The sequence below is a fragment of the Microcaecilia unicolor genome, chromosome 3, assembly GCF_901765095.1.
Source record: "Microcaecilia unicolor chromosome 3, aMicUni1.1, whole genome shotgun sequence".
Lineage (NCBI taxonomy): Eukaryota > Metazoa > Chordata > Amphibia > Gymnophiona > Siphonopidae > Microcaecilia > Microcaecilia unicolor.
The window spans coordinates 526,777,208-526,799,738 of NC_044033.1; the positions used below are offsets into that span (position 1 = coordinate 526,777,208).

The 22,531-nt window shown below is 47.0% G+C and overlaps 1 protein-coding gene across 2 annotated transcripts in view; it reads left to right on the forward strand.

Annotated features, from left to right (window-relative positions):
• ARMC2 (armadillo repeat containing 2) overlaps positions 1–22,531 on the forward strand; it is a 179,302-nt gene that overhangs the window by 61,333 nt on the left and 95,438 nt on the right. For both annotated transcript variants that reach the window (XM_030199186.1, XM_030199187.1), the window contains exons 6-7: positions 14,177–14,253; positions 22,319–22,423. In XM_030199186.1, the coding sequence (XP_030055046.1) occupies positions 14,177–14,253; positions 22,319–22,423 (182 nt within the window). The remainder of the gene's footprint in view (positions 1–14,176; positions 14,254–22,318; positions 22,424–22,531) is intronic.

Consider the following 22,531-nt stretch of genomic DNA (forward strand, 5'->3'; position numbering starts at 1 on the left):
TGATCGGAAGCCAGTGAAGTGACCTGAGGGCGATATGAGTATATCGGTTCTGATCGGAAGCCAGTGAACATAGCACCTCTGTTTATTTATCGGTCGCTATGTGGAACTGTGTCCAAAGCTTTGTTAAATATCTAGCACTCTCCCTTGATCCAACTGGCCACCTGTTGAAAGAAATTAATCAGATTTATCTGACAAGACCTGCCTGTAGTAAAACCATGCTATCTTGGATCCTGCAGTCGATTCCAGAAACCTCACTATTTTCTATTTTAACTTTCAACATTTTTTTATTAAGACAATGCAACTTGAACACTTGCAGAGTATATATATACAGTGCTCTACTAGAATACAATGCTCATTTAAGCCAGATCATATACATCAACAGCTGTACCTGACTTTCTTTATTACTTTTCCTGCCCCCTCCCCCCTATGAGTACAGATACCACTTAGAGATTTAAACATTCTCAATAAACCAATTGCAAACCACAACAACCTATATTGAAAACCGTGAACAAAAGACTAACCCTCCATATGAACTAGGTGACCTTCCCTTGAAGTCAACCCTCCCCCATCTCCTCTGAACTTACAAGTAGCTCTGGTTGAAAAGAGTCTGTGTCTTGTACTCTCTCCAACCTGCCATACTATTACTCCACCACTACACAACTAACAGTTTACCCTGCCCCCCCCTTCCCGCTTACACTCTGCGATTGCCCTTCCTCCCCCCTCCTTTTTTGGTTCCTACACATTATTCCAGATCTGCTATTCCAACCTTATTCAGCACTTGACTCCTTGCCCTTGGTGAGATATTATTTAGATAAGCTTCCCAAATTTGCATAAATCTCTGCCGTCTCTTAGGAGTGCAACGTGCCCCTCGTGACTCCCACAAAACGAGTTCATGTGTTTTATTCCTCCAATACCAGAGGGAGGGGGGGTGAATCCGAGACCCAATGGTTTAGGATGCATTTATTTCCCACAATGCACACCTTGCTAAGAAACATCTTCTCCCCCTTCAGGATCCTTTTTCCCACCCAGCCAGCGAACAAAACATCACCTGTTCAAACTTAAATACCTCCCGACTTCCTAGTATCCGACTAACATATGATGGGAGAGAGCTGACCAAAAAGTCCGAGCCATCCTGCACTGCCAAATGCCATGAAAATAAGAGGCTCCCGACATGGCACATTTTCTGTAGGTGTCCGTAGTTGTCGCTCCTGTGTACCATGCCTGCCTAGCAGAGAAGTATGCTGTATGTATTGTTCTAAAGTTACACTCCTTTAGTTCTGCACTATGCACAAGTCTAGCGTTCCCCTTAAGGGCTGCCAGGATCAGTCTTTCTGGTACTTGTCTCCCAACATCTCAGCTCCAGCGTGCCGATTCTTCCTTTATATTTCTAGGAGACTTATAGTTCTCTAAAGCCTTATAAAACCAGGATACTGAAATCTCTCCTACCGCATCCCCCTCTGAGCCTGTCTTTGGATTTTGGGAAGAAGCTATCTCTTGGAAGACTTTTCACGTAATGTGACAGCTGATAATAAGCCAGTGTTGCCAATATGCCCCCCTCACACCTCCTTATGAACTCTTCCCTTGATATCAAAGATCTATCTACCTGAACAAAACTCTCCAGAAGAGTTACCCCGTTTATCTAATGTTCTAAACACCCTATTTTCTTGTCCTGGAGTAAATTCCACATTCCCACTATTTTCTATTTTAGAAGTGTTTCCACTAATTTACTCATCGCACAGGTTAGTCAAACCACCCCATCATCCCTAACCTACTACTACTACTACTAACATAGTAGATGACGGCAGAAAAAGACCTGCACGGTCCATCCAGTCTGCCCAACGAGAACTCATATTTGCTGGTTTTTGTGTATACCCTATTCTCCGAGGACAAGCAGGCTGCTTGTTCTCACTGATGGGTGACGTCCACGGCAGCCCCTCCAATCGGAAACTTCACTAGCAAAGTCCTTTGCTAGCCCTCGCGCGCCCGCGCGCACCGCGCATGCGCGGCCGTCTTCCCGCCCGAAACCGGCTCGAGCCGGCCAGTCTTCTTTTGTCCGCACTCGGTACGGTCGTGTTTTCGCCGTGTCGAGCCCCGGAAAGTCGACCTCGCGCGTCCAATTTGTTTGAACGTGTTTTTTTCCTTCGGGAAAGCTTTGTCCTAGTCGGGAAGTGCTCCGCAAACCCCCCGCCGGGTTTCGTGTAAATCCTCCCCGTACTTCCAGCTTTTTTGCCCCGGTAAGTTTTCTTTCGTCGTCGGGGTAGGCCTTTTTTCGGCCTCGGTCGAGATTTTTTCTCCCTCTAAATTTGGTGCTTCGAATTTCGCCATTTCGGCTTTTGATTTCGCCGGCGTGATTTTTCCGCCCATGACATCGAAGCCTTCCAGCGGCTTCAAGAAGTGCACCCAGTGCGCCCGGGTTATCTCGCTCACTGATCGACACTCGTCGTGTCTTCAGTGTCTGGGGGCCGAGCACCGCCCTCAGAACTGCAGTCTGTGTTCCCTGCTTCAAAGGCGGACTCAGGTAGCGAGACTAGCCCAGTGGAACGTGTTGTTCTCGGGCTCTTCGGCGGCATCGGCACCGGGATCTTCGAGTGCATCGACGTCGTCAGCGTCCAGACCATCTTCCTCGGCCGCCCCTGCATCGAGTGCATCGAGGCATCGGGCCTCTGCATCGGCGCCGAGACATCGGATAGCTGCATCGACGTCGGTGGTACCAGGACCTCGTCTGCTGATGTCGTCGGACGGTGGTGCATCGGGTGGAGTGCAGGTGAGGGCTGTCCATTCCCCTGCTGGTGGCGGTGAGCCCTCGGGTGGGTCTCCGCCTACCCTGAGGGCTCCTGCGGTACAGCCCCCCCGAGATCGACCTTCTTCAGTCTCGGCCCCGAGGAAGCGACGGGTGGATTCGACGTCCTCCTCGTCGGTGCCGGGGAGCTCCGGTGACATGCTTCGGAAGAAATCGAAGAAGCATCGACACCGGTCTCCTCCCCGTGTCGGCACCGAGAGCTCTGGGTCGCCGAGGGATTCGGCACCCAGCAGGCATCGGCACCGAGAGGACCGCTCACCCTCTGTTCAGGAGGTGTCGATGCGCTCCGCTCTGGACAGCCCGGAACAGCCTCCACGCCCGGAACAGGTACTGACGTCGACGCCTGCATCGACCTCTCAGCCTTTCTCTACAGCCGCTCTAAACGAGAGCCTCCGGGCCGTTCTCCCAGAGATTCTGGGAGAGCTGTTGCGCCCTACCCCTCCGGTACCGGCGGTGCTTGCGCCACCGGTACCGTCGAGCGTGGCGCCGGCTGGCCCATCGCCCAGGTTGAGACTCCCTCGCCCGCATCGGCGAAGCCACCTCCCAGGAAGGCTCCCCGACTACGTCGGCGGAGGGAGCTTCGCCGATGCGGGCGAGGGAGTCTACCTCTCGACGCCCCCATCGTGGACAGGGTTCCACGGAGTCGAGCAGGGCGAGGTTGCAGACACAGGTCCGTGAACTTGTGTCTGACACCGAGGGTGAGGCCTCGTGGGAGGAAGAGGAAGATCCCAGATATTTCTCTGACGAGGAGTCTGGGGGTCTTCCGTCTGATCCCACTCCCTCTCCTGAGAGACAGCTTTCTCCTCCCGAGAGTCTGTCTTTTGCCTCCTTTGTCCGGGAGATGTCTACGGCCATCCCCTTCCCGGTGGTTGTGGAGGACGAGCCCAGGGCTGAGATGTTTGAGCTCCTGGACTATCCTTCTCCACCTAAGGAAGCGTCCACTGTTCCCTTGCACCATGTCCTGAAGAAGACATTGCTTGCGAACTGGACCAAACCATTAACTAATCCCCACATTCCCAAGAAGATCGAGTCCCAGTACCGGATCCATGGGGACCCAGAGCTGATGCGCACTCAGTTGCCTCATGACTCTGGAGTTGTGGATTTGGCCCTAAAGAAGGCTAAGAGTTCTAGGGAACATGCTTCGGCGCCCCCGGGCAAGGACGCTAGAACCTTAGACTCCTTTGGGAGGAAGGCCTACCATTCCTCTATGCTCGTGTCCAAGATCCAGTCTTACCAGCTCTACACGAGCATACACATGCGGAATAATGTGCGGCAGTTGGCGGGCTTGGTTGATGCTCTTCCCCCTGAGCAAGCCAAGCCTTTTCAGGAGGTGGTCAGGCAGCTGAAGGCGTGCAGAAAATTCCTGGCCAGAGGAGTTTATGACACTTTTGATGTTGCGTCCAGGGCCGCTGCTCAAGGTGTGGTGATGCGCAGGCTCTCATGGCTGCGTGCCGCCGACCTGGAGAATAGAGTCCAGCAGCGGATTACGGACTTGCCTTGCCGGGCGGATAACATTTTTGGCGAAAAAGTCGAGCAGGTGGTAGAGTCTCTCCACCAGCGGGACACCGCATTCGACAAGTTCGCCCGCCGGCAGCCTTCAGCTTCTACCTCTACAGGTAGACGATTTTTTCGGGGGAAGGAAGACTGTTCCCTATACTTCTGGCAAGCGTAGGTACAATCCTCCTTCCCGACAGCCTGCGGCCCAGGCTAAGCCCCAGCGCGCTCGCTCTCGTCAGCAGCGTGCGAATCAGCAAGGCCCCGCGGCTCCCCAGCAAAAGCAAGGGGCGAGCTTTTGACTGGCTCCAGCAGAGCATAGCCGACATCCAAGTGTCAGTGCCGGGCGACCTGCCTGTCGGAGGGAGGTTGAAAGCTTTTCACCAAAGGTGGCCTCTTATAACCTCCGATCAGTGGGTTCTCCAAATAGTCCGGCAAGGATACACCCTCAATTTGGCCTCTCAACCTCCAAATTGTCCACCGGGAGCTCAGTCCTACAGCTTCCAGCACAAGCAGGTACTTGCAGAGGAACTCTCCGCCCTTCTCAGCGCCAATGCGGTCGAGCCCGTGCCATCCGGGCAAGAAGGGCTGGGATTCTATTCCAGGTACTTCCTTGTGGAAAAGAAAACAGGGGGGATGCGTCCCATCCTAGACCTAAGGGCCCTGAACAAATATCTCGTAAAAGAAAAGTTCAGGATGCTTTCCCTGGGCACCCTTCTCCCCATGATTCAGCAAAACGATTGGCTATGCTCTCTGGACTTGAAGGATGCCTACACACACATCCCGATACTGCCAGCTCACAGACAGTATCTGCGATTTCAGCTGGGCGCACGCCACTTCCAGTACTGTGTGCTACCCTTTGGGCTCGCCTCTGCGCCCAGGGTGTTCACAAAGTGCCTAGCTGTGGTAGCAGCGGCGCTTCGCAGGCTGGGGGTGCACGTGTTCCCATATCTCGACGATTGGCTGGTGAAGAACACATCCGAGGCAGGAGCCCTGCAGTCCATGCAGATGACTATTCGCCTCCTGGAGCTACTGGGGTTTGTGATAAATTACCCAAAGTCCCATCTTCTCCCAGTGCAGAAACTCGAATTCATCGGAGCCCTGCTGGATTCTCGGACGGCTCGCGCCTATCTCCCAGAGGCGAGGGCCAACAACTTGTTGTCCCTCGTCTCGCGGGTGCGAGCGTCCCAGCAGATCACAGCTCGGCAGATGTTGAGATTGCTGGGCCACATGGCCTCCACAGTTCATGTGACTCCCATGGCCCGCCTTCACATGAGATCTGCTCAATGGACCCTAGCCTCCCAGTGGTATCAGGCCGCCGGGGGTCTAGAAGACGTGATCCACCTGTCCACGAGATTTCTCGAATCCCTGTATTGGTGGACGATTTGCTCCAATTTGACTCTGGGACGTCCCTTCCAAATTCCTCAGCCTCAAAAAGTGCTGACCACGGATGCGTCTCTCCTGGGATGGGGAGCTCATGTCGATGGGCTTCACACCCAAGGAAGGTGGTCCCTCCAAGAAAGCGATCTACAGATCAATCTTCTGGAGTTGCGAGCGATCTGGAACGCTCTGAAGGCTTTCAGAGATCGGCTGTCCCACCAAATTATCCAAATTCAGACAGACAATCAGGTTGCCATGTACTATGTCAACAAGCAGGGGGGCACCGGATCTCGCCCCCTGTGTCAGGAAGCCGTCAGCATGTGGCTTTGGGCTCGCCGTCAAGGCATGGTGCTCCAAGCCACATATCTGGCAGGCGGTAAACAACAGTCTGGCCGACAGGTTGAGCAGGATTATGCAACCTCACGAGTGGTCGCTCAATTCCCGTGTGGTGCGACAGATCTTCCAGGCGTGGGGCACCCCCCTGGTGGATCTCTTCGCATCTCAGGTGAACCACAAGGTCCCTCAGTTCTGTTCCAGGCTTCAGGCCCACGGCAGACTGGCGTCGGATGCCTTCCTCCTGGATTGGGGGGAAGGTCTGCTGTATGCTTATCCTCCCATTCCTCTGGTGGGGAAGACTTTGTTGAAACTCAAGCAAGACCGAGGCACCATGATTCTGATTGCTCCCTTTTGGCCGCGTCAGATCTGGTTCCCTCTTCTTCTGGAGTTATCCTCCGAAGAACCGTGGAGATTGGAGTGTTTTCCGACCCTCATCACGCAGGACGAAGGGGCTCTTCTGCATCCCAACCTCCAGTCCCTGGCTCTCACGGCCTGGATGTTGAGGGCGTAGACTTTGCCTCTTTGGGTCTGCCAGAGGGTGTCTCCCGCATCTTGCTTGCTTCCAGGAAAGACTCCACTAAGAGAAGTTACTTCTTTCATTGGAGGAGGTTTGCCGTCTGGTGTGACAGCAAGGCCCTAGATCCTCGCTCTTGTCCTACACAGACCCTGCTTGAATACCTTCTCCACTTGTCTGAGTCTGGTCTGAAGACCAACTCCGTAAGGGTTCACCTTAGTGCAATCAGTGCATACCATTACCAAGTGGAAGGTAAGCCGATCTCAGGACAGCCTTTAGTTGTTCGCTTCATGAGAGGTTTGCTTTTGTCAAAGCCCCCTGTCAAGCCTCCTACAGTGTCATGGGATCTCAATGTCGTTCTCACCCAGCTGATGAAACCTCCTTTCGAGCCACTGAATTCCTGCCATCCGAAGTACTTGACCTGGAAGGTCATTTTCTTGGTGGCAGTTACCTCGGCTCGTAGAGTCAGTGAGCTTCAGGCCCTGGTAGCCCAGGCCCCTTACACCAAATTTCATCACAACAGAGTAGTCCTCCGCACTCACCCTAAGTTTCTGCCAAAGGTTGTGTCGGAGTTCCATCTGAACCAGTCAATTGTCTTGCCAACATTCTTTCCCCGTCCTCATTCCTGCCCTGCTGAACGTCAGCTGCACACATTGGACTGCAAGAGAGCATTGGCCTTCTATCTGGAGCGGACACAGCCCCACAGACAGTCCGCCCAATTGTTTGTTTCTTTTGATCCCAACAAGAGGGGAGTGGCTGTAGGGAAACGCACCATATCCAATTGGCTAGCAGATTGCATTTCCTTCACTTACGCCCAGGCTGGGCTGGCTCTTGAGGGTCATGTCACGGCTCATAATGTTAGAGCCATGGCAGCGTCGGTAGCCCACTTGAAGTCAGCCACCATGGAGGAAATTTGCAAAGCTGCGACGTGGTCATCTGTCCACACATTCACATCTCATTACTGCCTGCAGCAGGATACCCGACGTGACAGTCGGTTCGGGCAGTCAGTTCTTCAGAACCTGTTTGGGCTTTAGGATCCAACTCCACCCCCCGAGGGCCCTGTTTGTTCTGTTCCAGGCTACACTCTCAGTTAGTTGGTAAATTTTTTAGGTCAATCTCAGTTATGTCCTCGCCGTTGCGAGGCCCAATTGACCAATGTTGTTGTTTTGAGTGAGCCTGGGGGCTAGGGATACCCCATCAGTGAGAACAAGCAGCCTGCTTGTCCTCGGAGAAAGCGAATGCTACATACCTGTAGAAGGTATTCTCCGAGGACAGCAGGCTGATTGTTCTCACCAACCCGCCCGCCTCCCCTTTGGAGTTGTGTCTTCCCTTGAACTGTATTGTCTTGCTACATACTGGACTGGCCGGCTCGAGCCGGTTTCGGGCGGGAAGACGGCCGCGCATGCGCGGTGCGCGCGGGCGCGCGAGGGCTAGCAAAGGACTTTGCTAGTGAAGTTTCCGATTGGAGGGGCTGCCGTGGACGTCACCCATCAGTGAGAACAATCAGCCTGCTGTCCTCGGAGAATACCTTCTACAGGTATGTAGCATTCGCTCTTTGATTTGTACCTGTGCTCTTCAGGGCACAGACCGTATAAGTCTGCCCAGCACTATCCCCGCCTCTCAACCACCAGCCCCTCCTCCCAACCACCAGCTCTGGCACAGACCGTATAAGTCTGCCCAGCACTATCCTCACCTCCCAACCACCAGCCCTGCCTCCCAACCACCGGCTCTGGCACAGACCGTACAAGTCTGTCCAGCACTATCCCCGCCTCCCAACCACCGGCTCTGGCACAGACCGTAAAAGTCTGCCCAGCACTATCCCTGCCTCCCAACCACCAGTCCCGCTTCCCACCACCGGCTCTGGCACAGACCGTATAAGTCTGCCCAGCACTATCCCCACCTCCCAACCACCAGCCCCGGCTCCCACCACTGGCTCTGGCACAGACCTTATAAGTCTGCCCAGCACTATCCCCACCTCCCAACCCCCATCCCCGCCTCCCGATCTTGACTAAGCTCCTGAGGATCCATTCCTTCGGTACAGGATTCCTTTATGCTTATTCCACGCATGTTTGAATTCCGTTACCGTTTTCATTTCCACCACCTCCCGCGGGAGGGCATTCCAAGCATCCACTACTCTCTCCGTGAAAAAATACTTCCTGACATTTTTCTTGAGTCTGCCCCCCTTCAATACTACTACTTAACATTTCTAGAGCGCTACTAGGGTTACGCAGCGCTGTACAATTTAGCAAAGAAGGACAGTCCCTGCTCAAAGGAGCTTACAATCTAATGGGCGAAATGTCAAGTAGGGGCAGTCTAGATTTCCTGAATAGAGGTAGGTGGTTAGGTGCTGAAGGCGACATTGAAGAGGTGGGCTTTGAGCAAGGATTTGAAGATGGGCAGGGAGGGGGCCTGGCGTATGGGCTCAGGGAGTTTATTCCAAGCATGCGGTGAGGTGAGGCAGAAAGGGCGGAGCCTGTGGTCCCTTTTGTGGAGAAGGGACCACATCTACCCTTCTTCAGTCCTCCAGGACCACTCCAGAAAGAAGCACTGAAAAGGTCAGACAGCAGAGCTGCCAAAATTAAGTCCTGTGGGTTAACTTCCTTAACTTATCAGGTTAAGTTATTGCTGACCAGCTGACTAAAAATTCGGCAGAATTAATCATAGAGCTGGCTTCAACTCTCCCACCTATCCATGAAGTCAATATGAGGAAACCAGATTCCACTGTTAGCCACTGGGCAGCTAATCTACCTCCCAGCACCTGAAGCCCGGATGGGGAAAACATATCCCCTGACCCTACTGCCAGCTTCTGCCAGCTTCTGTCTTTTACCCCAAGTGCCAGCACCAAAACGCCTGTCCTCCTGGGGACCACCTGCTGCCTTTCTTTCTTACTCCGAAGTACCTGTAGAAAATCTCAGATATTTCTGGACTTGCTACTGTGCTGCTTTCCCCTCTGCCATGAGCTGAACTTTCTGCTGGTACATTGCAGGAAGCAAGCTGTCCAAGACTCAATTTGTTTTTTTTTTTTTTTTTTGTTACATTTGTACCCCGCGCTTTCCCACTCATGGCAGGCTCAATGCTGCTTACATGGGGCAATGGAGGGTTAAGTGACTTGCCCAGAGTCACAAGGAGCTGCCTGTGCCTGAAGTGGGAATCAAACTCAGTTCCTCAGTTCCCCAGGACCAAAGTCCACCACCCTAACCACTAGGCCACTCCTGTTGGGATTTTGGGGTGTGAAAGAGATGGTGGCTCCCCAGTGGATGGGTGGGAGGGTTTACCCCTTGGGGTTTGGGAGATGGAGTGGGTGGCTGCAGAATGGAATGTTCTTTTTCTAAACTGGAGTTTCAGTGGATGAGAAGGGAATGTTGAGTATTTTGGATTCAGGGGCACATGGTTAAAGGTTTTAGCGTGTCATTTAACAGCAAGGTCACTATCTCGTGCATAGTCATCTGAATTCATCCCAAGATCTAAAACAACATTTTTACAAGTCACCAAACACAAGTATCTAAATCTGAGCTTCCTGTTAACCACAGGGCTAGTCTGAATATCCAAGTGTTAAATATTTAGTAACACCCACAGCATCTCGGGTATCAAACAACGTTAGCTTATTCCGGCTCACTTGCTTAAACAAGATTTGATCAAATATTTTAGCGATAAAAATGTTGATAATGCTAAGCTGCTACAAGCGGTGTGATGCAGTCACTTCATTTTGTAGTTGTGACCATACCTTTTGTAATATGAAAAGCTGATTAGGTTAAATAGATACAGAAAGCAAATAATGTGTCCTTTCGGGCTGTAGAGTGCTGCGAAGGGTACTTTAAAGTTCAAGTTTTTAAATTGCTCAGGCAATTCGGAAGATTTTCTCTCACCTGCCTTGTGTTCCCAAACACAGCCATTGTGCTCCACATACTTGCCCTTACTACTACTATTTAGCATTTATATAGCGCTACAAAGCGTACGCAGTTCTGCACAAACATAGAAGAAAGACAGTCCCTTGTGCTATCTGTACACTTGCCCATTTATGTGGACATCTGATTATCTTACAGGCATGATTCAGGCATCTTTTCCTACTTGAGCACACAATTCTGGAATGCGCTGCCGCGCAACTTAAAAACGATCTATGAACTAACTAACTTCCGCAAACTACTGAAGACCCATCTCTTTAACAAGGCATACCACAAAGACCAACAAACGTGAACTCCTCCACATATTACTGCTACTACTACTATTTAGCATTTCTATAGCGCTACAAGGCGTACGCAGCGCTGCACAAACATAGAAGAAAGACAGTCCCTGCTCAAAGAGTTTACAATCTAATAGACAAAAAATAAAGTAAGCAAATCAAATCAATTAATGTGAACGGGAAGGAAGAGAGGAGGGTAGGTGGAGGCGAGTGGTTACAAGTGGTTACGAGTCAAAAGCAATGTTAAAGAGGTGGGCTTTCAGTCTAGATTTAAAGGTGGCCAAGGATGGGGCAAGACGTAGGGGCTCAGGAAGTTTATTCCAAGCGTAGGGTGCAGCGAGACAAAAGGCGCGAAGTCTGGAGTTGGCAGTAGTGGAGAAGGGAACAGATAAGAAGGATTTATCCATGGAGCGGAGTGCACAGGAAGGGGTGTAGGGAAGGACGAGTGTGGAGAGATACTGGGGAGCAGCAGAGTGAATACATTTATAGGTTAGTAGAAGAAGTTTGAACAAGATGTGAAAACGGATAGGGAGCCAATGAAGGGTCTTGAGGAGAGGGGTAGTATGAGTAAAGTGACCCTGGCGGAAGATGAGATGGGCAGCAGAGTTTTGAACCGACTGGAGAGGGAAGAGGTGACTAAGTGGGAGGCCAGCAAGAAGCAGATTGCAGTAGTCTAAACGAGAGGTGACAAGGGTGTGGATGAGGGTTTTGGTGGAGTGCTCGGAAAGAAAGGGGCGGATTTTACGGTTGTTGTAAAGAAAGAAACGACAGGTCTTGGCAATCTGCTGGATATGAGCAGAGAAGGAGAGAGAAGAGTAAAAAATGACCCCAAGGTTTCGAGCTGAGGAGACAGGGAGAATGAGAGAGCCATCAACAGAAATAGAAAACGGGGGGAGTGGGGAGGTGGGTTTGGGGGAAAAATGAGAAGCTCGGTTTTGGTCATATTTAATTTCAGGTGGCGTTGAGACATCCAGAAGTGTCTTTTAAATATTTGCTTGTTATACTTCTTTCATGATTTACCATTATCATGTTACCCAAGATCCTCTGTAATACTACATGTTTATTTCTTATATATCTCCACCATTCATGAAGCCTGCAAAGAGGTGGGAAAATGTGGGCTACAAATGCAATAAATAATAATAATAATCTTTAGAAAGATTTTTTAAAAATGCAGTTTTGCTCAAGGCAGTTTTAAGGAACGGTCGGAGGTGCACAGTCTAAAATGTAGAAAAGTCTATTTGTTGGATATCACAGTGGGCTGCAGTCGATATTCAGTTCTCAGGGTGTCGGGGTAATACGTGATTGATGAGCAACCTTGCTTGCTTCCTGCCCCCGTCGAGCAGAATTGTGTGCTCAGACTTGTGAGATCATCGTGTTGCAGCTTTGTTGCTTAGACATGTAGCTGCTTCTGCAGTTGGCTCTCGATATGCAGAGCTTTTGTTTAATAAAAAGTCTGATAATCTTCTGTGTGTCCTGGCTTGGACATAGCAGGATAACGTTTCCTCACTCTTCTCAGCTGCTGGTTCCTTTGTCTAACCCTCTTGTATCAACAAGTGAGCACACTTCCACAAACATGAAATAATCTTTTGTTTTTAACATTGAAAGCTTTGCCATTTGAAATTAGATCTCAAGTTGACTTTATGACTCTTCAGAAAAAAAGATGAAGACATTTGTTTAAGAAATTTTCTGGTATTTACTGTTTTATATTGACTTTGTATTAGTATCCTAATCTGCATTAGACTTAGACGGTATCTTGATTTTATTTGTATTGTACCTGCTGAATGCAAGGCAGTTGTGAAATATAATATAGCCAAGACCTGTCGCTTCTTTCTCTACAACATCAGCAAAATTCGCCCCTTCCTCTCTGAGCACACCACACGAACACTCGTCCACTCTCTCATTACCTCTCGCCTTGACTACTGCAACCTACTCCTCACTGGCCTCCCACTTAGCCATCTATCCCCCCTTCAATCCGTTCAGAACTCTGCTGCACGTCTTATATTTCACCAGAACCGATATACTCATATCACCCCTCTCCTCAAGTCACTTCACTGGCTCCCGATCAGGTACCGCATACAGTTCAAGCTTCTCCTACTTACCTACAAATGCACTCGATCTGCAGCCCCTCATCTCCCCTTACGTTCCTACTCGAAACCTTCACTCTCAGGTCAAATCCCTCCTCTCAGTACCCCTCTCCACCACCACCAACTCCAGGCTCCGCCCTTTCTGCCTCGCCTCACCCTATGTCTGGAATAAACTACCTGAACCCATATGCCAAGCCCCCTCCCTGCCCATCTTCAAATCCTTACTCAAAGCCCACCTCTTCAATGTCGCCTTCGGCACATAACCGCTATACCTCCATTCAGGATATCTAGACTGCCCCAACTTGACATTTCATCCTTTAGATTGTAAGCTCCTGTGAGCAGGGGGGACTGGCCTTTTTTGTGAAACTGTACAGCGCTGCGTAACCCTAGTAGCGCTTTAGAAATGTTAAGAAGTAGTAGTAGTTGTGAAATATAATGTAAAAGTTCTCCAATGCAGGGTTAAGAGTATTGTTACCATAAAATCCTATTCAAATTCGCTCGGTAATCATTTTGGGTACTTGGTTAGAAGGCAGTGTACCGAACAGCACTAAGAGACATGTAGCGCATTGTCTGGTCTCTGCCATGAGCAAGTTGTTATAGTAGAGAACTAGATTTTTCAAGGTGGTTTTATGACGGAAGACGGCATGAGCCTATCTCGCCCTTTCTGTGGGCTGTAGCCAGTGGGCGGAGCTTGCTGCCATATTGTGTGACCCTAATTATTTCTAGATAGTTTCGAAAACAATAGCAAGCATGAGGTTTGACTACCCATGTGTGTATGCTTTTAATTTGAAAGCGTCCGATATGTAACCCGTTTTTTTTTTTTTTTCCAAACCTTAGGAGGGTGGGTCCTGGGGCTTCAGCTGCAGTTCGCAGGTGCGGGCGTTCGGAGCAGCAGACTTTTTGTAAAGCTTTAAGCAAGGCCCTGGCTCTGTCTGAGCCTAGGGGCTCTGCCAGAGGTGTTAAAAAAAAAAAGCAAACAAAAATGAAAAAACCTTCAGGTTATATATGGGAAACTGTCAAATATTAAAAAAAAAACCACAGGCAATCATAAACCTCACACATTTGGGGTCACACAATATGGCGGCTGCGTGGAGAAGACGGCTTTAACTTTTTGACGTCATGCAGTCTTCTGTCATAAAACCTCCTTGAGATTTTTGCATGCTCTGCGTGCATGTATTTCCAGTCATCTAGAGTGACATCTTGTGGCAAAGGACAAGGCTTCCTTTTTTTCAGACCATAATACTTTAGAAAGCAGCATTGGCTGTTAGAATATGTGATGATTATCTATGCTGTATGTTTCCAGACCATGTAAACCATGTTATATTTTTCTGTACATCATCAATAAATGTTAACCCTTGTTTTCACTAGCTGTGTTTTACTTTTCTAAGTGACCTGACTGGGAGAGATGGCAGGCCTTCGTTGTGCCCAAGCGATCCAGACTGCACGGATGTGAGCAGTAAACCAGGTACCATGCTGATGCCGTCTTCCTGCTCGCTCTCTCTTTTGATTAGTTATTTATTTATGGTTCATTTATATCCCACATTTCCCCACACATGCAGGCACAATGTGGCTTACAGAAAAGTAGGAGGAATTACAAATTATGAAAATACAGATAAGCGAAAGAGATAAAACAAGGGGGTATTGACTAACTGCGGAGAGGGGAGCGGAAGGGAATATTAATCAGCAGGGGAACTAGTGGAGTAGTTTGCAACAAAGAAGTAGGTCTTCAGTAATTTCTTGAAGAGGGTGTGGTCCGTTTGCATTTTGAGGTGCCTGGGCAGGGCATTCCACAGTTTCGGGCAGCAATAGCGGAAAGACGAGGAAAAAATCTTCTTGTATATCAGTTATATCAGAGCAGCTCCCCTCCAAGATGCCTCCCGACATTAGTGCAATTCCAAACCACAGCCATGGCATATCGGACTGTGATGCATTAAGATCAACGTCGCATAATGCTCCTTCCCTTTCACCTGCACTGCCACTGACGTATCAAAACAAGCAGTTTAGTAGAACTAATTGGGGGGAAAATACATTTTCATAGAGAGAGGTGTTTTGAAATAGGGTTTCTGAGTTCCTCCTTTAGCAAAAAAAGGAAGGTTGGTAAGGAGAGATCTGCTCTAAATTTAGACTTGTCTTCCTTCTTTCTGTGCTCTGTGAGGACAAAAACAATGCAAGGTGGACAGTGTAGCAGAACTTTACAGCGCTGCTTTGTTGCTATGGCCTTTGCTACTAAAAACAGCAGCCAATAAAAGAAGCCCCATGTATGTTATCCTTTTGTGTGTCTGTTTTTGACCAGAATATAGAGCTGTGGTTAACACCTTCAACCACTGAGACAGCAAACACTGCAACAAAACTGCTGAACTTCTTGCCTATCTTTATGGGGGGGGTTTTTTGTGTGATGTTATGTACATAAGTATTGCCATACTGGGAAAAACCAAAGGTCCATCAAGCCCAGCATCCTGTTTCCGACAGTGGCCAATCCAGGTCACAAATACCTGGCAAGATCCCAAAAAAGTACAAAACATTTTATATTGCTTATTCCAGAAATAGTGAATTTTCCCAAGTCCATTTAATAATGGTCTATGGACTTCTCCTTTAGGAAGCTGTCCAAACCTTTTTTTAAACTCCGCTAAGCTAACCGCCTTTACCACATTCTCTGGCAACGAATTCATGAATCTGTAATTAGAGAATCTGTAGTTAGAAAATTTGTGACCACGTGGTACCTGTTCATTTAAATAAGCTAGTGGTTTACATTAGATATATTTTTGGTAACTTGTTCTCAATACCGTGTTCAGGCTCAGGTTCTTCCTCTGGGGTGTTTTCTGGGTGTTGGTCAGCAGTGGTCAATCAGCTTTGAAAAGAGAACAACTTGAGGAAGGGATAAAGCGATGCTAACACGCTTTTCATGTTCGTGTCCCTACTAACTAGCAGATGTAACTAGACATGTTTTCTTATTTGCGACTGAGATCAAATGTTATCCAGTAAGACAGTTGTGACACATTTACCCTAATGGATCTTTTTTTTTTTTCCCTCTGGCTCTTTTTTTTGTTTTGTTTTGTTTTTAAGTTGCATGTTTTCACTTGATCCAGGTCCACTTTCACTTGGTTAATTCAGTAATGGAAATTTTTGAATTTATCAGTTCTAGTAACTCTTATTAATGTTGAACTGCAGTAAGAATGGCTCACACCCCACTACCCCCATAGTCATTACAAGTATATCGAGATGCTGCGCCAACAAGATATTATAAAGGTCTTTTTCAAGACCACTCGACCTCAAGTTTTTTATTTGGGAATACAAGAATCACCAAGACTCCTGAGGCAGGCCTTTTGGCCGAAACACAGTTTTCTGTGTCGAGTCATTGAATAAAGTGGTTCTTTGAAATCTTATCTCCCGTTCTCCTGGAGTCATTGGTCCATTTCCCACTCTCTTTCTGTGCTGTTCAGTACATAAGAACATAAGAATAGCCATACTGGGTCAGACCAATGGTCTATCTAACCCAGTGTCCTGTTTCCAGCAGTGGGCAATCCAGGTCACAAAGTACCTGACAGAATACCATACATACTCAAAGCTGAGGGGGTGGAATATGCGGAAGCTGATAACGATAAAGCTGAACTGCTTAACAACTGTTTCAGTTCTGTGTTCACAGATGAAAGGCCAGGAGTAGGCATGCAAAAAACAAATGCATTTGAGGATGGATGGATGGTAGACCAAGACCCGTTCTCAGAGGACTGCGTTTGTGAGGAACTAACTAAAGTAAAAGTAGACAAAGCAATGGGGCCTGGTGAGATAGATCCGAGGGTGCTCAAGGAACTCTGAGAAGTTCTGGTGGCTCCACTGACGAACCTCTTCAATGCTTCCTTAGAGTTGGAGTGGTCCCGGAGGACTGGAGAAGGGAGTAATGGTCCCTTTGCACAAGAGTGGAAGTAAGGAGGATGTTGGGAATTACAAACCTGTTAGTCTGACCTCGGTGGTGAGTGAACTAATGGAAATGCTTCTAAAGTGGAGGATTGTGAGCTTTCTCGAATCGAATTGACTGCAGGACCCGAGGCAGCATGACTTCACTAGAGGCAGGTCGTGTCAGACAAATCTGATTGATTTTTTTCGACTGGGTGACCAAACAGTTTGGACGTGGGAGGGGCGCTAGATGTGGTGTACTTAGATTTCATCAAAGACTTTGACACGGTTCCGCACAGGCAACTCATAAATAAACTGAGTACCTTCGGTATGGAACCTAGAGTAACTGGGTTAAAAATTGGTTGACCAGAAGGAGACAGAGGGTAGTGGTAAATGGAGCTTGCTCTGAAGATAGGGATGTTATCAATGAAGCACTGCATGGATCGGTCCTCGGGCCGGCTCTTTTTAACGTCTTTTGTGAGTCATATTGTGGAAGGGCTGTCTGGTAAGGTTTGTCTCTTTGCAGATGACACCAAACTCTGCAACAGGGTGGACATCCTGGAAGGTGTAGATGACATGAGGAAGGACCTAGCGAAGCTTGAGGAATGGTTCAATGTTTGGCAACTAAGATTTAATGCTAAAAAATGCAGGGTCATGCACTTGGGTCACAAGAATCCAAGGGAACGGTACAATATAGGGGGTGAAGTGCTTCTGTGTGCGAAGGAAGAGCGGGACTTGGGGTGATTGTGTCTGATGACAGCCAGAAGGATGCTTGGGTGCATAAGGAGAGGGATGACCATCAGGAACAAAGAGGTGATGGTGCCCTTGTATAGGTCTCTGGTGAGGCCCCATTTAGAGGTCTGCATGCAATTCTGGAGACCACACCTACGGAAAGATATAAACAGGATGGAGTCAGTCCAGAGGGCGGCTACAAAATTAGCAAGCGTCTTGAACATAAAACATATAGGGACAGGTTTATGAACCTCAACATGTATATGCTGGAAGAGAGGAGATACGATAGAGCTGTTTAAATATCTCAGTGGCATTAATGTACAGAAAGTGAGCCTTTTTCAAATGAAGGAAAACTCTGGAATGCGGGGGCGTACGATGAAGTTAAGAAATAGGCTTAGAAGGAATCTAAGAACAGGTGGTGGAAGCGTGGAATGGCTTTCCGGTGGGTTGTGTAGACAAGGACTGTCAGAATTTAAGAAAGCGTAGGAAAAGCACGTGGGATCCCTTAGGGAAAGGAAGAGTTAATGGTTGTGGAGGATGGGCAGACTGGATGTACCATTTGGCCTTTATCTGCCGTCATGTTTCTATAAGTCGCATCATAACGTTCATCCCCATCTGATTCACACCTAGATCATGTGGACAGCGAGCATCTCCCCTCTTCAACTCTCTTTCCCCACCCCCAGATCAAGTCTTTCATCTTCCATGGACTCCCCTGGGCAAGTGGGCAACAGCCACCAGCAGATTTTATTTCCTTCTTTCCCTATGTGGCCGCTTTCCTAGGAGTGGAGGAGTGGCCTAACAGTTAGTGCAGTGGCCTGAGAACCTGGGGAGCATGCAACGAAACAGGAAACCAAAACCTTACACAGAAGATTAAAAAGGACAAAGTCAGAGTGGAAGAGATTCTTGATCAAGGTCCAAGACAATAAGTTCCAAAAGGTAGTGCGTTTTATTCTTCAGATGCAGTATATAAAGATGTCGACAAGATATACCCGACAGGGGCCTTGTTTCAGTACGTAGGCCTTCGTCAGGGGTCCTTATAGACAAAATGTAATATCAGCAGTGTGTATGACCACACTAAAATTAGATTCAGTCCCTTTAGATTAAAAATTATAGAGAGAGGAAAGGTCCCACTTTCTTTCTGAGAAGTTCTGAGAGAAGAGGACGTTTCTCTGGTATGTGATCATTATTTTGCTTTGTGCTTTGGGAACTTAAAGATTGGGGTTTAAAGGAGGAATTGAAGGTTATTGATAGGCAGAATAAAGAAAAGCAAACTTTATCAACTAGTCTCCATACCCTTTCTCCCCTGTACCACAGTATTAACAGCCTCTAGCAGGTACAGCAGGGCCTAGTTCAGTCTTGGGGGGGGGGGGGGGGAGGAGAGAGAGATTAGCAATATTAACTAGTTTCCATAGTGTACAACCCTTTTCCCATAGGTTTAAACTAAAACTTTCTCTAGAGGTAGAAACTTAACAGCCAAAAGAACATTAAAAATGATAGTAGCAAGGCTCAAATTTTATTCTAAAAGATAGTTATTTCTGTTAATACCTTACTAGGTCAATTCAGAACCGAGATCAGCAAAGGCAAGAAAACCTTACTCCTACAGTTGACACATGTCAAGCACCTTTGACATGGTCAATCACTCAATTCTAAGGTTGTTTGACAAAATAGAAATCGATGGTGAGGTACTTAGGTAGTTCAGCGGCTTTTTAACATTCGGAACTTACCGAGTTAAAATGAGATCAACCTTATCCTCAACGTGGAAAGTGGAATGTGCAGTTCCCCAAGGCTCCCCCATGTCTCCTACCCTGTTCAGCATCATGATGGTACCTCTAGCATTAACTCTGGCTAAAAACAACTTCAATTCCTTTCCTGTACACGGACGACTTATCAATTTACATCCCCTTCAACAACAACCTTGAAGGCATCAAGTGCAGAATTAAATTTGGCATAAATATCCTCGAAACATGGACCAGTAGCTTGAAACTCAAATTTAACACAGAAAAAACCCAGTTCCTAGTAGTAACATCCCTTCACTGCAACAAAACCTACTCAAGCATCAACATAAAAGCAATAGCAGATAGTTTTAGGAGTCACTCTAGACCACAAATTATCTTTGAACAGCAGATCACATCCACTACATCGAAACTGTTCCAAACAATGAAGAAGCTCAGAAGAATAAGGGACTACTTTCCCAGCGAGATCTTCCGCATGTTAGTTCAAACAATGGTCCTAGTACACTTCGACTATTGCAATGGACTATATATCGGATGCAGAGAACAACTACTGACCAAACTGCAGACTGCCCAAAACACTGCCACCAGACTGTTATATATGAAAGCACCAGCCTACTACTTCACTGGCTCTCAGTCGGAGCCAGAATGCTGTTCAAGCTATGCACATTTATTTATTGGATACTTGTATCCCACTTTATCCGAATACAATTGTTTAGCTCTATGTGTCTTACATAAGTAATAAACAGTACAAGTTCATGTATAGTACATTATGAAAACTTTAAGAGTTAAAGGAACATTCTTCAAAAAGTAGCGGCGAGGAGAAAGATCTAGGCTATAACTGATTTCAACATCTAGTGAAGGAATTATTGAGTTGCCTTATTTCCCTTGGGAAAGAATTCCATCATTTAGTGCCTAAACGAGAGAAATCTGGAGTTAGAGTGGATTTATATTTGATATTTTTGTAATTGGGGAAGTGTAGAATGAGAGAATCCCTTGCAGTTAAAGTAGAGTTTCGAGTTGGGAGATCTATCATGTCACACGTACAGTCTGGAGCCATCCCGTAAATGATTTTGTAAACTGTCTCGGACAGTAGCAGTGATGTTCAGCAAGTGGGCTTACTTCTGTGAAAGTTTAAGAACAAAACTCTATTCTTTTATATATGTAAGTAATGTAAGCAAGATACAGAAACGTTGAAATTGTTGTACAGTTGTTATATTGCAGATCTAAAAGTGACTTTATGGAGGTTTTTTATGCCTCTGATTGGACTGTTGCTGGTTTTTAGATCAATATAAGTTACATTAGGTCTGGGCACACTAAGACATTTTCCTCCTTGTTTTCACTTTTTATTAGATGTCTGAGTAGTGGATTACCAGGTGTAAAATTTTTGTATTTCTCATCCAAAAATGTTAACATTGAAGTGTGATATTTAAGTTCAGATTTTAATAGTATAGGGACAAGTATTTAAATACTGTACAAACTGCTTCAAAAGGAAATTGAGCCCTGTCACGTGAAAAAAATTTCGTCAAAGTGAAACCAACAGTGCACTTTACCAAAAAAAAAAAAAAAGCAGGACCCATATCTCTTCAAAGGCTGCCATGAACAGGTTGGCTACTGTGGGGTCAAATGCCACACCCATCAGTCACCACTTCAGATATCTGCTGGTAAAACATGTGGTTGATCAAAAACTAATTTTGCCCATAGTAAATCTCCCTTAACTAAAAATTCCAAAGTCACTAGTTGAGAGCGAAGTTGCTATTCTAAAGCTTCCTTAATTACTCTTATCACCTCCAGCGGTGGAATGCTGGTATAAAGTGAACATACATCTAAAGACATCAAAAAGAGAGAAGACGACGACTTTGCAGACACTATGGGATGACCTACTACTACTATTTAGCATTTCTATAGCGCTACAAGGCGTAGGGTGCAGCGAGACAGAAGGCGCGAAGTCTGGAGTTGGCAGTAGTGGAGAAGGGAACAGATAAGAAGGATTTATCCATGGAGCGGAGTGCACGGGAAGGACAATTGTGGAGAGATACTGGGGAGCAGCAGAGTGAGTACATTTATAGGTTAGTAGAAGAAGTTTGAACAGGATGCGAAAACGGATAGGGAGCCAGTGAAGCGACTTGAGGAGAGGGGTAGAATGCCCTCCTGTCTGAGGTGGTGGGGACAAAAACAGTGACAATTAAAAAAACAAAAATCGGGGATAAACAGAGTATCCTCTATATAGCAAAAAGTTGGAATCAAAACAAAACTTGAAAAAAAAAGGCATTGAGAAGGTTAACCTGTATGCAGCACCAGCTGGAACCCTAAACAAAGGCACAGAGGGATATAACCTGCATGGAGCGGTAAGTACATCTCTTGGCACCTTACTGGGCAGATCTAATGGACCAATACTGGTCTTTAGCTGCCGTCATTTACTGTGTTAATTTTATTCTTACAGAGAAATCTGGGTGATCCACAAGAAAATGTTCTAAATGACTATGGTCCTTACATGTGACCAGACATTTACATGGAAACTGCAAAGAAAAAAAAAATTTGTTTCAGCATTTCAGTAACGGCTTTGTCAATAGTATACTGGCAAGTTCTGGGGCTGTCCTACTTCCACTGATGTATTGAACGTTTTTGGGATCTTGCCTGGTGTTTGTGACCTGGATTGGCCGCTGTTGGCAACAGGGTACTGGGCTTGATGGACCTTTGGTCTGTCCTAGTGTGGCAACACTTACGTACTTACGATGTCTTTGGAAAATCCATGTTTTCTGCCTCCATCCACTAGTTGGGTGGCCTAACTCATCGGTGTGAACTGATCTAACAGGACTCAAGGAAAGAAATTAACAGGTAAGAACAAATTTTACCTTAAATGTTATAATGCAATAAGAGATGTCCAATAGGTCAAACCTATAATTTGTGTTCATATATGCCAAGCTTAACGGAACATGCTTCTGTGCTTCTAATCATATGATGTTGCTATTGTAACTGAATATAACTCGCCTTAAACTACTAAGAAAGGCATGGATGCAAATCCCTTGTTACATCTGCTTATGGGGGAAAGCATGACATCTATTCAGTAGCATGGTACTAAACCAATTGTGGATTTCCTTGATAGGTATGTGTTCATTTCCCCTATGGACACGTTTTCACATTATGTTTTTTCTCTCCCCCTTCCTCTCCCTGGAGGTCTAGAATTTGGGCACTTACCTGAAAGTGAAACAGAAGCAGAAGCAAATTATTGGAAAGAAAAGATTACACCACTTCTGAATGAATTAGATCCAGATCATACCGGTAGGCAATACTTCTCAAGTGTACGATGATGATAGTAATATAGGTTATGTATCTTTTTCATGCAGAAGCTGCACAGAATCTCTCAGGTTCTATATAGTATGACTTAAT